Source organism: Oncorhynchus gorbuscha, linkage group LG10 (assembly GCF_021184085.1).
Source record: "Oncorhynchus gorbuscha isolate QuinsamMale2020 ecotype Even-year linkage group LG10, OgorEven_v1.0, whole genome shotgun sequence".
NCBI classification, from domain to species: Eukaryota; Metazoa; Chordata; class Actinopteri; order Salmoniformes; family Salmonidae; genus Oncorhynchus; species Oncorhynchus gorbuscha.
This window is the reverse complement of record NC_060182.1, coordinates 7,083,761-7,100,556: the sequence shown is the minus strand read 5'-3', so window position 1 is coordinate 7,100,556 and position 16,796 is coordinate 7,083,761. Positions and strand designations below refer to the sequence as shown.

General features: G+C 41.5%; 1 protein-coding gene and 3 non-coding genes across 4 annotated transcripts; all 4 read left to right on the top strand.

Annotated features, from left to right (window-relative positions):
• Positions 1-1,353: 1,353 nt before the first annotated feature.
• LOC124044989 (aerolysin-like protein) lies at positions 1,354-3,471 on the top strand. Its single transcript, XM_046364194.1, has 4 exons — positions 1,354-1,432; positions 1,708-1,738; positions 2,060-2,562; positions 2,880-3,471. The coding sequence occupies exons 3-4, from the start codon at positions 2,080-2,082 to the stop codon at positions 3,327-3,329; spliced, it is 933 nt and encodes a 310-aa protein (XP_046220150.1). The 5' UTR covers positions 1,354-1,432; positions 1,708-1,738; positions 2,060-2,079; the 3' UTR covers positions 3,330-3,471.
• Positions 3,472-14,671: 11,200 nt separating this feature from the next.
• trnat-agu lies at positions 14,672-14,745 on the top strand. The gene has a single exon. It is a non-coding gene; the product is annotated as a tRNA-Thr (tRNA).
• Positions 14,746-15,601: 856 nt separating this feature from the next.
• trnat-agu lies at positions 15,602-15,675 on the top strand. Its single transcript has one exon. It is a non-coding gene; the product is annotated as a tRNA-Thr (tRNA).
• An 846-nt stretch (positions 15,676-16,521) lies between these two features.
• trnat-agu lies at positions 16,522-16,595 on the top strand. The gene has a single exon. It is a non-coding gene; the product is annotated as a tRNA-Thr (tRNA).
• Positions 16,596-16,796: the final 201 nt, after the last annotated feature.

The window sequence follows — 16,796 nt, the reverse complement described above, 5'->3', positions numbered from 1 at the left end:
GCCGTGGAAGATAGAATAGCAGTGATCCAAGGTTTTTCCAGCCCTGGTTGCACAATCGATATGCTGATAAAATTTAGGGAGTCTTGTTTTCAGATTAGCCTTGTTAAAATCCCCCGTTACAATGAATGCAGCCTCCGGATAAATGGATTCCAGTTTGCAAAGAGTCAAATAAAGTTCGTTCAGAGCCATCGATGTGTCTGCTTGGGGGGGAATATATACGGCTGTGATTATAATCGAAGAGAATTCCCTTGGTAGATAATGCGGTCGACATTTGATTGTGAGGAATTCTAAATCAGGTGAACAGAAGGAATTGAGTACCTGTATGTTGTTATGATCACACCACGTCACGTTAACCATGAAGCATACGCCCCCGCCCCTCTTCTTACCAGAAAGATGTTTGTTTCTGTCTGCGCAATGCGTGGAGAAACCAGTTGGCTGCACCGACTCCGATAGCGTCTCTCCAGTGAGCCATGTTTCAGTGAAGCAAAGAACGTTACAGTCTCTGATGTCCCTCTGGAATGCTACCCTTGCTCGGATTTCATCAACCTTCTTGTCAAGAGACTGGACATTGGTGAGAAGAATGCTAGGGAGTGGTGCACGATGTTCCCGTCTCCGGAGTCTGACCAGAAGACCGCTCCGTTTCCCCCTTTTACGAAGTTGATTTTTTGGGTCGCCGGCTGGGATCCATTCCGTTGTCCTGGGTGAAAGGCAGAACACAGGATCCGCTTCGCGAAAGTCATATTCTTGGTCGTACTGATGGTGAGTTGACGCTGCTCTTATGTTCAGTAGTTCTTCTCGACTGTATGTAATGAAACCTAAGATGAACTGGGGTACCAATGTAAGAAATAACACGTAAAAAAAAAAAAAAAACTGCATAGTTTCCTGGGAACGCGAAGCGAGGCGGCCATCTCTGTAGGCGCCGGATTGCTCCAAGGTGGGAGTTATGGTATTTAACTGCAATGTGTTAGTAACACACAATATGTCAATTGGCCCAGGGGGCAGTGCAGCATCATTCATGGGGGACGACATGTTTACTGTTGCCTTGTTTTCACATGGTTGACTTTGGCCTCCTATTGTTCTCTTTTGAATTCAAAAGTATGATGTTAGTATGATGTTTAATTTTGAGGTGAGTAGACTGTTGAGTGTAGTGCTTTACATCAAGCTGTCTCTTCATCTTAAATACTGTTACGTTCCCCAGTTTTTGTGTTGTGGGTTTGTGTATATGTATATTTCAGGAAATGGCTTCCTGGATTCCCCCCAAGCAGCTGATTGGTCGGCCCCAGTGCAGATTGGAGCTCTGATCCCGCCCTCTCATTAAGGGATACAGCTGTCGGCAATTACAAACTCCTTCTGCAGCTTTATAAGACACTGTTCCTTTGTTAGGAAGAGAGAGCTTCTTTGATGTCCTGTGTTGCTCAGGGAGAGCGGCTTGGTATGTCCTGTGTTTGGTTGTATTTTGTTGCTTGTCATGCAGACGCATGTCAAAAGGATTGTTTTTGATCTTTGAAATTGTATACTTGAATTTATTGTTGAGTCATGATTTAGGTGTTACTTGACTAAATCATTGGACAGATTCTTTAAAACAGGTTGACAGACCCTGTTCTATATTAGACAGTGTCATAATATATTAATGCATACCTGTGAATAATGTAGCCTGTGTTAATGAATATTGAATTTGATTAATGTATTAATCTTTTATTACTTCAGGTTTTTCAAAGCGGAAACTTTGTTTGGAAAGGTGAGTTCCAGCGCCATAACCAACTCCCATTCTGAAGTGGCATCTGCAACATTCATATTCATGATTCTTTGTCATAGCAACATCAGAATTAATTTTAGACGTGCTCACTTACACCATGTTTCATTACACAAGTCACCAAGTTAATCAGGATGAAACTGCAGGAGGTAGTGAGACTTGCTGGGAGTAGGAGAGGGACTCCATGGTGTTGAAGAGGGGAGAGGTGCTGGGAGTAGGAGAGGGACTCTGTGGCTTTGAATGCCTGAATCAGTTCCTTTGAGTTGGAGGCTTCTTAAATTGATATGTACAAATTTTGTATCTGAGGTTACGTGACGCGCGCACACATGGCAACCACACTGCATTTTATCGGTGGTGGAGGAGGCACTTACTTTGAGTTCCATGGCATGGACAACGGTGCCACCATCAAGAAGATCGGAGTGGCGGTGGGAGGCTCTCAGGTGAAAGCTGTGCGGGTGGAGCTGACCGACGGGAAAGGAGCGACTTTTGGAGATGCGGACACTTTCAATGAGTTTGAGTTCAACCTCGCCGAGCGCATCACCAAGCTGTCTCTGTGGGGTAATGGTGCTGGCACACGTCTGGGTGCCATCAAATTCGTGACGAGTCAGAACCGGGAGTTCTTTGAAAAAATGACCAGCTGGCCACTGAAGACTGAGTACACCATAGATGTGGGGTCCGGAATCTGCCTGGGGCTGCAGGGCAGGTCTGGCTCAGACATCGACTGCATGGGCTTCCTCTTCATCAACACCATCAAGTCGTCCGTAATGACTGACATGGAGTATCCCACCCTGTCCCTCTATAAACCCCAGGTGAGCTCTTCCAGACGTGTGTAGTCGGCTCAGGAAAACTCTACCGATGCACTAACATTAAGGGGGCTGTCCAGTTTAAAACATGTAATCCAATATGGGGGTTGACCTTCATCAGGGATCTCATTTCTAGGACAGTCATGCCTTATGTTTAATTGTCCTTGGTCAGTAAAATAGCAACAACACTTATATTTTTATTTTTTTATTTACGCATCAGTCCCAGATGGCACACGTTATTATTGTTGGCTTTTAAAAATGTATTATCAGTTAATAAATTGTCTTTGTCTTGTTTGAACAACTAGTATCTTTGTTCATTTTAGGTGACCCAAGAATATGTGACATCTGTGTCTCACCAGAACGACACCTCCTTGGTTGTAGAAAAGTCCATTACATACATCAAGACGCTGACCAAGACTTCCTCCTGGTCCGTCAGCAACAAGATAGAATCCACCTTGAATGTATCGGTCAAAGCAGGGATCCCGGATCTGGTCGAGGTGTCATCAGGGTTCAGCTTGACCGTGGGAGTGGAGCAATCCACCAGCCTGCAGAAGACAGAGACCATAACAGAATCAGGTACCATCAACGTGAAGATCCCACCAGGGAAGATCATGGATGTTGAGATCACAATGTGGAAAGCAAATATCGACCTCGACTACAGGGCCAAAGTGAAAGTCACCTGCATGAATGGCAGTCAGCTGGTCTTCCCATCCAAAGGCATCTACACTGGTGTGGCTTACACTTCATTGAGGTTGTCCAGAAAGGAGAGATGAGACAAGTGTGACTTTATGAATAAAAAGTGCAGTGATAGAAATTGACACCATGACTGATTCTTTGTGCCTTTTCTGTTATCATCTTTGAGTGCTTCTAATTGGACCCAGTTTTCTTTATCAGCAGAGGGTATAACAATAGGTGGATCTTTCCTACAATCCGGTGCCTTTTGTGTCCAATGACATTTTAATAAAACAACATTAATTTCAATGTTTTATGGTTAGACCCCCATTTACCATAAATACAATGTTATCTTAACAATTTTATTTTGTAAAGATTTGTCTTGTTTGCCTTAACTCCAGTATAGTTTTGACTTTCACATACTTTTCATAACATTCACAAATAGTGTAATTATCATTACATTGAGCTCTCTTTCTAACAAATTCTTTATGAATAACACATGCAGGCACACTCACATTCACACCACACACATCACATCTGTTAACAGACACGTATAAAGAACAATTTAAATACATTCCCCCTAACTCAAGACATGTAAATATTGGACTACCTCTTGTGTAGAATACAATCAGCATCTCAGCTGCAACGAACAGCATTTCTGTTGTAATTCTAGTCCCTATGGGGCAGCAGGTAGCTCAGTGGATTGGGTCTTTAACCGAAAGTGACTAAATATGCAAATCCTGGAATTAATTAAATTACCTTTTGATGCTGCATCACCTGGGGGAATACACTGAACAATATATCACCATGTAAAGTGTTGGTCCCACTGCATCACCTGGGGGAATACACTGAACAATATATCACCATGTAAAGTGTTGGTCCCACTGCATCACCTGGGGGAATACACTGAACAATATATCACCATGTAAAGTGTTGGTCCCACTGCATCACCTGGGGGAATACACTGAACAATATATCACCATGTAAAGTGTTGGTCCCACTGCATCACCTGGGGGAATACACTGAACAACAATATATCACCATGTAAAGTGTTGGTCCCACTGCATCACCTGGGGGAATACACTGAACAATATATCACCATGTAAAGTGTTGGTCCCACTGCATCACCTGGGGGAATACACTGAACAATAATATATCACCATGTAAAGTGTTGGTCCCACTGCATCACCTGGGGGAATACACTGAACAACAATATATCACCATGTAAAGTGTTGGTCCCACTGCATCACCTGGGGGAATACACTGAACAATATATCACCATGTAAAGTGTTGGTCCCACTGCATCACCTGGGGGAATACACTGAACAATAATATATCACCATGTAAAGTGTTGGTCCCACTGCATCACCTGGGGGAATACACTGAACAATAATATATCACCATGTAAAGTGTTGGTCCCACTGCATCACCTGGGGGAATACACTGAACAATATATCACCATGTAAAGTGTTGGTCCCACTGCATCACCTGGGGGAATACACTGAACAACAATATATTACCAGGTAAAGTGTTGGTCCCACTGCAGCACCTGGGGGAATACACTGAACAATAATATATCACCATGGAGAATATACTGAACAATAATATATATCACCATGTAAAGTGTTGGTCCCACTGCAGCACCTGGGGGAATACACTGAACAATAATATATATCACCATGTAAAGTGTTGGTCCCACTGCAGCACCTGGGGAATATACTGAACAGTAATATATATCACCATGTAAAGTGTTGGTCCACTGCATCACCTGGGGGAATACACTGAACAATAATATCTATCACCATGTAAAGTGTTGGTCCCACTGCAGCACCTGGGGGAATATATTGAACAATAATATATATCACCATGTGAAGTGTTGGTCCCACTGCATCACCTGGGGGAATACACTGAACAATAACATATATCACCATGTAAAGTGTTGGTCCCACTGCAGCACCTGGGGGAATACACTGAACAATAACATATATCACCATGTAAAGTGTTGGTCCCACTGCAGCACCTGGGGGAATACACTGAACAATAATATATATCACCATGTAAAGTGTTGGTCCCACTGCAGCACCTGGGGGAATATACTGAACAATAATATATATCACCATGTGAAGTGTTGGTCCCACTGCATCACCTGGGGGAATACACTGAACAATATATCACCATGTAAAGTGTTGGTCCCACTGCATCACCTGGGGGAATACACTGAACAACAATATATTACCATGTAAAGTGTTGGTCCCACTGCAGCACCTGGGAGAATATACTGAACAATAATATATATCACCATGTAAAGTGTTGGTCCCACTGCAGCACCTGGGGGAATACACTGAACAATAATATATATCACCATGTAAAGTGTTGGTCCCACTGCAGCACCTGGGGAATATACTGAACAGTAATATATATCACCATGTAAAGTGTTGGTCCACTGCATCACCTGGGGGAATACACTGAACAATAATATATATCACCATGTAAAGTGTTGGTCCCACTGCAGCACCTGGGGGAATATACTGAACAATAACATATATCACCATGTAAAGTGTTGGTCCCACTGCAGCACCTGGGGGAATACACTGAACAATAATATCTATCACCATGTAAAGTGTTGATCCCACTGCAGCACCTGGGGGAATACACTGAACAATAATATATATCACCATGTAAAGTGTTGGTCCCACTGCATCACCTGGGGGAATACACTGAACAATAATATCTATCACCATGTGAAGTGTTGGTCCCACTGCAGCACCTGGGGGAATATACTGAACAGTAATATATATCACCATGTAAAGTGTTGGTCCACTGCATCACCTGGGGGAATATACTGAACAATAATATATATCACCATGTGAAGTGTTGGTCCCACTGCATCACCTGGGGGAATATACTGAACAATAATATCTATCACCATGTAAAGTGTTGGTCCCACTGCATCACCTGGGGGAATACACTGAACAATAATATATATCACCATGTGAAGTGTTGGTCCCACTGCAGCACCTGGGGGAATATACTGAACAGTAATATATATCACCATGTAAAGTGTTGGTCCACTGCATCACCTGGGGGAATATACTGAACAATAATATATATCACCATGTAAAGTGTTGGTCCCACTGCATCACCTGGGGGAATATACTGAACAATAATATATATCACCATGTAAAGTGTTGGTCCACTGCATCACCTGGGGGAATATACTGAACAGTAATATATATCACCATGTAAAGTGTTGGTCCACTGCATCACCTGGGGGAATATACTGAACAGTAATATATATCACCATGTAAAGTGTTGGTCCACTGCATCACCTGGGGGAATACACTGAACAATAATATATATCACCATGTGAAGTGTTGGTCCCACTGCAGCACCTGGGGGAATATACTGAACAGTAATATATATCACCATGTAAAGTGTTGGTCCACTGCATCACCTGGGGGAATATACTGAACAGTAATATATATCACCATGTAAAGTGTTGGTCCACTGCATCACCTGGGGGAATATACTGAACAATAATATATATCACCATGTAAAGTGTTGGTCCCACTGCATCACCTGGGGGAATATACTGAACAGTAATATATATCACCATGTAAAGTGTTGGTCCACTGCATCACCTGGGGGAATATACTGAACAGTAATATATATCACCATGTAAAGTGTTGGTCCACTGCATCACCTGGGGGAATATACTGAACAGTAATATATATCACCATGTAAAGTGTTGGTCCACTGCATCACCTGGGGGAATATACTGAACAATAATATATATCACCATGTAAAGTGTTGGTCCCACTGCATCACCTGGGGGAATACACTGAACAATAATATCTATCTCCATGTAAAGTGTTGGTCCACTGCATCACCTGGGGGAATATACTGAACAATAATATATATCACCATGTAAAGTGTTGGTCCACTGCATCACCTGGGGGAATATACTGAACAGTAATATATATCACCATGTAAAGTGTTGGTCCACTGCATCACCTGGGGGAATATACTGAACAGTAATATATATCACCATGTAAAGTGTTGGTCCACTGCATCACCTGGGGGAATACACTGAACAATAATATATATCACCATGTGAAGTGTTGGTCCCACTGCAGCACCTGGGGGAATATACTGAACAGTAATATATATCACCATGTAAAGTGTTGGTCCACTGCATCACCTGGGGGAATATACTGAACAGTAATATATATCACCATGTAAAGTGTTGGTCCACTGCATCACCTGGGGGAATATACTGAACAATAATATATATCACCATGTAAAGTGTTGGTCCCACTGCATCACCTGGGGGAATATACTGAACAGTAATATATATCACCATGTAAAGTGTTGGTCCACTGCATCACCTGGGGGAATATACTGAACAGTAATATATATCACCATGTAAAGTGTTGGTCCACTGCATCACCTGGGGGAATATACTGAACAGTAATATATATCACCATGTAAAGTGTTGGTCCACTGCATCACCTGGGGAATATACTGAACAGTAATATATATCACCATGTAAAGTGTTGGTCCACTGCATCACCTGGGGGAATATACTGAACAGTAATATATATCACCATGTAAAGTGTTGGTCCCACTGCATCACCTGGGGGAATATACTGAACAATAATATATATCACCATGTAAAGTGTTGGTCCCACTGCATCACCTGGGGGAATATACTGAACAGTAATATATATCACCATGTAAAGTGTTGGTCCCACTGCATCACCTGGGGGAATATACTGAACAGTAATATATATCACCATGTAAAGTGTTGGTCCACTGCATCACCTGGGGGAATATACTGAACAATAATATATATCACCATGTAAAGTGTTGGTCCCACTGCATCACCTGGGGGAATATACTGAACAATAATATCTATCTCCATGTAAAGTGTTGGTCCCACTGCAGCACCTGGGGGAATATACTGAACAATAATATATATCTCCATGTAAAGTGTTGGTTTCATGACCTGAAATAAAACATCAAAGTATTTCTCTCAAGTCGCTGTTTTGCATTATCCTTTTGCCAAGATAATCCATCCACCTGACAGGTGTGACATATCAAGAAGCTCATTAAACAGTATGATCATTACACAGGAGAAGATTGTGCTGGGGACAATAAATGGCCACTTTAAAATGTGTAGAATACAATACCACAGATATATGAAGTTGAGGAAGAGTGCCATTTCACATGCTGAATGCAGGAATGTTCACGAGAGTTGTTGCCGAGGAATTTAACCTCTTTAGGCTAGGGGGCAGTATTTTGATGTTTGGATGAAAAACGTGCCCAAAGTAAACTGCCTATTTCTCAGCCCCAGAAGCTTGAATATGCATATAATTATTATGATCGATTATGATAGAAAACACTCTTAAGTTTCCAGAACTGTCAAAATAGTGTCTGTGAGTATAACAGAACTGATATGGCATGCAAAACCTGAGGAAAATCCATCCAGGAAGTGTTGTTATTCTGAAACTCTTTTCCATTGCAAGCCTATTCATTTAAAGGGATATCAACCAGATTTCTTCTTGATGCGATGTGAACAGTCTTTAGACATAGTTTCAGGCTTTTATTCTGAAAAATGAGCGAGAATGATCACTTCGCGTCAGTGGATAGTCAGATGTCAGATTTGTGCATGCGCGCGTGCCGGGAGCGAGACCTTTTCTTTCTCTCTTCTATTAAAATGGCTACCATCGGTTGAAATATTATCGATAATTTATTGTAAAAACAACCTGACGATTGATTATAAAAAACGTTTGACACGTTTCTACGAACTTTATGGATGCCATTTGGAATTTTTGTCTGCCCGTCGTGACCGGAAGAGCCTGTGGATTACTGAACAAAATGCGCCAACCAAATGGAGGTTTTTGGACATAAAGAGAATCTTTATCGAACAAAACAAACATTTATTGTGTAAATGGGAGTCTCGTGAGTGCAAACATAGGAAGATCATCAGAGGTAAGTGATGAATTTGATTGCTTTTCTGACTTTCGTACTTTGCTGCAAGCTGTTTGTAATGCTACCTACGGTAGCCTGAGAGCTGTCCTCACATAATCGCATGGTTTGCTTTCACCGTAAAGTATTTTTGAAATCTGACACGCCGGCTGGATTAACAACAAGTCAAGCTGTGTTTTGGTGTATTGCACTTGTGATTTCATGAAAATTCAATATTTTTAGTAATTTAATTATAATTTGGCGCTCTGCAATTCACCGGATGTAGACGAAAATGATCCCGCTAAAGGGATCTGTGTGGCAGGAGGTTTTAATGTACATTTTTCTACCATATCATTAAAGAGAATTTGTCACTACGTCCAACTAATCTCACATCCGCAGACTATGTCTATGGAGTCATGTGGGCTCGCGGTTTGTTGATGTCAATGTTATGAACAGAGTTCTTCATGGTGGCGGTGTGATTATGTCATGGGCAGGCATAAACTAGGGACAACAAGTACAATTACACTATCGATGGCAATTTGAATGCACAGAGATAAAGTGACTAGATCCTGAGGCCCATTGTCGTGCCATTCATCCGCCCGCATCAACTCGCGTTTCAGCATTCAGGCTCACAAGTGGAGCCGTGGTCGAGGGCACTGCATCACATTGCAAGAGGTGTTGCTACAGTCCCGGGTTCAAATCCAGGCTGTATCACAATTGGTGCACAATTGTCCCAGCGTTGTCCGGGTTAGTCCGTCATCTTAAATAAGAATTTAACGCCTCTTAACTGACTTGCCTAGTAACATAAAGGCTAAATAAAAATATATAAAAATATGATAATGCATGGCTCCATGTTGCAACAGATCTGTATTCCCAGTCAAATGAAATCTATAGATTTGCTTTTCCCACATGTGTTATGTTACAGCTGTAATGAATACTAAGGGAGAAAAAGGTGTAGATTCATGTGTAGAGCGTGGCAGGTGTTTATTTCGCCTTTGCAGAAGGCAGGAATCATGGTCGCAGGCAATGGTCATACACAGGTAGGCAAACAGGCAGATGAATCAAAACTAGGATTGAAGGCTATAACAAGTTCTGACAAAAGAGCTAGGAAAAGGCTTAGTAGAGTCAAAACGAACAATACCTCACAAAGGCACAAACAGAATGAACTGAACTAAATAAGGAGCTGATGAGACCAGGTCAGTAACGAACACAGGTGAAATCAATGAACAAAAAAATGAAAGACAGGGCTACGTTCAAGAATACAAAGAAACAGAACACAATGTTGACTAAGAAAATTAATACAGAACCTTACAGCAGCCTTGTTCTAAAATGTATTCAATAATTTTTTTGCTCATCAGGAGGGCTATGGCTTACGATACCTGGCATCGGAGGAGAAGGGATAGGCTGGCGGAGAACAATACCCCATAATACCCCACAATACCCCATAATACCCCACAATACCCCATAATGACAAAGCAAAAACAGTTTTTTTTTAATGTTTGCAAATAAAAAATAAAAAACAGAAATAATAAGTATTCAGACCCTTTGCTATGAGTGTCGAAATTGAGTTCAGTTGCATCCTGTTTCAATCAATCATCCTTGAGATGTTTCTACAACTTGGAGTCACCATGTGGGTAATTCAATTGATTGGACATGATGTGGAAAGGCACACACCTCTGTATACACGGTCCCGCAGTTGACAGTACATGTCAGAGCAAAAACCAAGCCATGAGTTCAAAGGAATTGTCCGTAGACCTCAGAGACAGGATTGTGTCGAGGCACAGATCTGGTGAAGGGTACCAAAATATTTCTGCAGCATTGAAGGTCCCCAAGAACACAGTGGCCTCTTAAATGGAAGGCCAAACTGAGCAATCGGGAGAGAAGGGCCTTGGTCAGAGAGGTGACAAGACTCTCTGGTCTGATGAAACCAAGATTGAACTCTTTGGCCTGAATGCCAAGCGTCACGTCTGGAGCAAACCTGGCACCATCCCAACGGTGAAGCATGGTGTTGACAGCATCATGCTGTGGGAATATTTTTCAGCAGCAAGGACTAGGAGACTAGTCAGGATCGAGGGAAAGATGAACAGAGCAAAGTACAGAGAGATCCTTGATGAAAACCTGCTTGAGGACGCTCAGGAACTCAGACGGGGGCAAAGGTTCACATTCCAACGTACAACATACCTAAGCACACAGCCAAGACAACGCTGGAGTGGCTTTGGGATGAGGCTCTGAATGTCCTAGAGTGGCCAAGCCAGAGCCTTGTCTTGAATCTGATCGAACATCTCTGAAGAGACCTGAAAATAGTTGTGTAGCGACTCTCCACATCCAACCTGACAGAGCTTGAGAAGAATGGGAGAAACTCCCCGAATGCATGAGTGCCAAGCTTGTAGCAAGAAGTTTTGAGGCTGTAATCGCCCCCAAAGGTGCTTCAACAAAGTACTGAGTAAAGGGTCTGGATACTTATGTAAATGTGATATTTTCGTTTTTTATAACATTTGCCAAAATTTCTAAAAATACAGTTTTTGCTTTGTCATTATGGGGTGTTCCACTGGATGTCATAAGGTGAATGCACCAATTTGTAAGTCGCTCTGGATAAGAGCGTCTGCTAAATGACTTAAATGTAAAATGTAAATGTATTGTTTGTACATTTATATTTTATTTTATCCATTTTAGACTAAGGCTGAATACTTTCCGAATGCATCTTATCTATTGTGTGTGTGAAAAGTAACACATACACTGACTGCACAAAACATTAAGAGGGTGAATGGGCAAGACAACATTTTGAAGTGCCTTTAACAGGATATGGTAGTAGGTGCCAGGCGCACCGGTTTGTGTCAAGAATGGTCCACCATCCAAACGACATTGAGCCATCTTGATACAACTGTGGGAAACATTGGAGTCAACATGGGCCAGCAACCCTACGGAACGCTTGACAACTGTGGGAAACATTGGAGTCAACATGGGCCAGCAACCCTACGGAACGCTTGACACCTTGTAGACACCTTGTGTTCTCATTTACAACTGCGACCTGGCCAAGATAAAGCAAAGCAGTGCAACAAAAACAACAACAGAGTTACACATGGGATAAACACATGTGCAGTCAATAACACAATAGAAAAATATATGGAGAGTGTGTGCAAACGTAGTAAGGTTAATAGGCCATAGTGGCGACATTTTGGAAATTAAACGTTGGGAGTTAAAGATGTGTAGATGATGATGTGCAAGCAGAGATACTGGGGTGCAAAAGAACAAAAAAAATGACAGTATGGGGATGAGGTAGTTTGGTGTGGTATTTACAGATGGGCTGTGTACAGGTACAGTGATTGGTAAGCTGCTCTGTCAGCTGATGCATAAAGTTAGTGAGGCAGATATAAGTCTCCAGCCTCAGTAATTCTTGCAATTCGTTCCAGACATTGGCAGCAGAGAACTGTAATGAAACTCGGCCAAAGAGGTGTTGGCTTTGGGGATGACCAGTGAAATATACCTGCTGGAGCGCTTGCTACGGGTGGGTGTTGCTATGGTGACCAGTGAGCTGAGATAAGGCGGGGCTTTACCTAGCAAAGAATTATAGATTATCTGGAGCCAGTGCGTTTGGCGACGAATATGTAGCGAGGGCCAGCCAACGAGAGCATACAGGTCGCAGTGGTGGATAATATATGGGGCTTCAATGACAAAACAGATGGCACTGTGATAGACTACATCCAATTTGCCGAGTAGAGTGTTGTAGGCTATTTTGTAAATGACATATCAAGAATGGTAGGATAGTCAGTTTTATGAGGGTATGTTTGGCAGCATGAGTGAAAGATTCTACCTTTCATTTTGGATTTTGTCACGAATCCCGCTTCCTGAGTCTGTGGTTGCCTGTGTTTCTGTCCTGGAGTGTGTTTCCGGTGTCCTGGAACGCACCCTGTCTGGTTGCCGGGCGAATTAGCTTGTTGGGAGATCGCCCGCACCTGTATCCCATCAGTAATCTGCACACCTGTGTGTATATATATGTGTATGTATATATATATATATGTATGTATGTGTGTGTGTGTGTGTATATATAGGGCCTTCGGAAAGTATTCAGACCCTTGACTTTTTGTTACAGCCTTATTCCAAAATAGATTGAAATAGTTTTTTCCCCTCGTCAGTCTACACACAATAACTTATAAAGACAAAGCAAAAACAGGTTTAGAAATGTTTGCAAAAATATTACAAATGTAAAACTGAAATATAACATTTACATAAGTATTCCGACCATTTACTCAGTACTTTGTTTAAGCACCTTTGGCAGTGATTACAGCCTCAAGTCTTCTTGGGTATGGCTCTACAAGTTTGGCACTCCTGTATCTGTGGAGTGTCTCCCATTATCTTCCGTAGATCCTCTCAAGCTCATCTGATTTGTTTTGACCAAAGTGTCAAGTCGTTACAGCTCTGAAGTTCAAAAGCAATGTTATACAATTCAAAATGTTGGCTAGATATTTCAACTCTGTATGGCAAGTGTGAATGTCTGACTGAACGTTTGAGTCTGTTTGAGCTACAGCTCGCAGCTAAGGTAAATCTAATCACATTGAAGAATCCGTCTGTTACATCGTTTAGAACCGCTACATTGGCGACACACAAAAATCAGGAAAGATCGTTTAATATGAGAGGCTCAGCAATGTTAGGATTTTAAAAGTTGTATAGTGTCCAACAGGATGTTCTCTTGATGTTCAAATAAATACAATAAAATAGTACATTCGCTAAATACAACAGGTGTAGACCTTACTGTGAAATACTTATGAGTGATTCTCCAGCATAGCAGAGTTTTAAAGTAAGACATATTAACTAAAGAAAAAAAGAAAAATAGTAACACATTAAATACCAATAATGAGGCTATATAAAAAGGGTACGGGCACTGGTACAGAGTCAATGTGCAGGGGTACGGGTTAGTTGAGGTAATCTAAGGCAGCAGACAAAATTCCTTTGTCAGCTCACTATGGAGAACCGGCCTCAGAACATTAACATGCAATAAATGGACTTTGGGACAATAGGTTTCGTCAGCCACAATGGTGGTAATGACAATAGATGGTATCTGAAAATGATTGTTGTTTTTGTTAAAATCAGGGAGAAAGAAACCCCACTGGTGTTCCCAGCCAGACCTTCACTGTTGGACCACCATGGAGAAATCAACCATAAGTTTGTGATGCCAGAATTGAGGTGGAAATTCACCACTAAGGACTCAGAAACTCAAAGTAAATGAAGCCATCTTTCTTTGTTTAAAATAATTTGAGCAAGTTCTCATACATTAAGAATCCATGTCAGAGGTGCTTGAGTTTATTCATCTCGAGACCCAAATGAAAAATGTACTGTCCTCGATTGACCAATAATAGTAAAAGACATCTCTTTTGTGATGTGATTTTGCTCGTCAGAGATGTGGGTTAAATTAATGAGACTGGTTTGATAAAAATAGGTGTTGGTGTTCACATCTACAAAATATAGCTCTTTCATGGGTGCTGTGGCTTAGTTGGTTAAAGCGCCTGTCTAGTAAACAGGAGATCCTGACTTCAAATCTCAGCAGTACCTTTTCAATTATTTTATTGTACACATTGGTGGAGAAGGTCAGAGGGGAGGGCACCCTGGTTTTCTCACCAATCGGAATAGAGAATTAGAGATGATGTGAGGAGGATGCAATTGAGATATTCCAATGTCACGAAAAAAGGGCACTTTTTGAATGTGTAAAGCTCGACTGTTTCTTCACTTTATTCATTATCGAGACCAAAATGAAAAGTGTTTAGTCAGCTTGTGCACATTACTTTCCCAGCCTATGTAGGCTTTACCTATCCACCTCTTGTAGCCAGCCGTGATCGTATAGTGGTAAGTACTCTGCGTTATGGCCGCATCAACACCGGTTCTAATCCGTGTCACGACACTGCAATGAAATTTCATACGGGTTCTTCATTGAACAGGTTAAGACTTTCTCTGAAAGCTTAGAAACTCAGCAACTCTCACTTTTGACAAAGTTCCCCAGCATATCGCAGGTTAATTACTTACACAAACTGATTCATCTGCTCTTTCAGAGGCTTTTACCATTTTTAAGCTCGAGAGCCAAATGAGAAATGCAGTGTCCTCGAACGACCAACATTATGAAAAAATAGTGTATGATTCTGCATGTTTACTCATATCTCGCGACCCACCTATGACATGTTAATAACTGCTTTGGGTCCCAAATAATAGTTTAAGATTCCATGTCAGAGGTTCTTGAGTTTATTCGTCTCGAGACCCAAATGAAAAATGTACTGTCCTCGAAAGACGAATTTTAGTAAAAGACATCTCTTTTGTGATGTGATTTTGCTAGTCAGAGATGTGGGTTAAATTAATGAAACTGGTTTGATAAAAATAGGTGTTGGTGTTCACATCTGCAAAATATATCTCTTTCATGGGTGCTGTGGCTTAGTTGGTTAAAGCGCCTGTCTAGTAAACAGGAGATCCTGAGTTCAAATCTCAGCAGTACCTTTTTATTGTTCACATTGGTGGAGAAGGTCAGAGGGGAGGGCACTCAGGTTTTCTCACCAATCGGATTTGAGAATTAGAGATGATGTGAGGAGGATGCAATTGAGATATTCCAATGTCTCGGAAAAAGGGCACTTTTTGAATGTGTAAAGCTCCACTGTTTCTTCACTTTATTCATTATCGAGACCAATATGAAAAGTGTTTAGCCAGCTTGTGCACATCACTTTCACAGCCTATGTAGGCTTTACAAAGGCACTTCTTGTAGCCAGCCATGATCGTATGGTGCTTAGTACTCTGCGTTGTGGCCGCAGCAACCCCGGTTTGAATCCTGGTCATGGCACTGCAATGTAATTTCAGAAGGGTTGTTTTATGAACAGGTTAAGACTTACTCTGAAAGCTAAGTAACTCAGCAACTCTGCCTTTTGACAAAGTTCCCCAGCATATCGTAGGTTAATTACTTACACAAACTGATTCATCTGCTGTTTCAGAGGTTTTTACCATGTTTAAGCTTGAGAGCCAAATGAGAAATGCAGTGTCCTCAAACGACAAACATTATGAAGAAATAGCGTATGATTCTGAATGTTTACTCATATCTCGCGACCCACCTATCACATGTTAATAACTGCTTTGGGTCCCAAATCATAGTTTAAGAATCCATGTCAGAGATTCTTGTGTTTATTCATCTCGAGAACCAAATGAAAAATGTACTGTCCTCGAATGACCAATATTAGTAAAAGACATCTCTTGGGGATGTGATTTTGCTAGACAGAGATGTGGGTTAAATTAATGAGACTGGTTTGATAAAAATAGGTGTTGGTGTTCACATCTGCAAAATATGTCTATTTCATGGGTGCTGTAGCTTAGTTGGTTAAAGTGCCTGACTAGTAAATAGGAGATCCTGAGTTCAAATCTCAGCAGTACCTTTTCAAGTATTTTATTGTACACATTGGTGGAGAACGTCAGAGGGGAGGGCACTCAGGTTTTCTCACCAATCGGATTAGAGAATTAGAGATGATGTGAGGAGGATGCAATTGAGATATTCCAATGTCACGGAAAAAGGGCACTTTTTGAATGTGTAAAGCTCGACTGTTTCTTCACTTTACTCATTATCGAGACCAAAATTA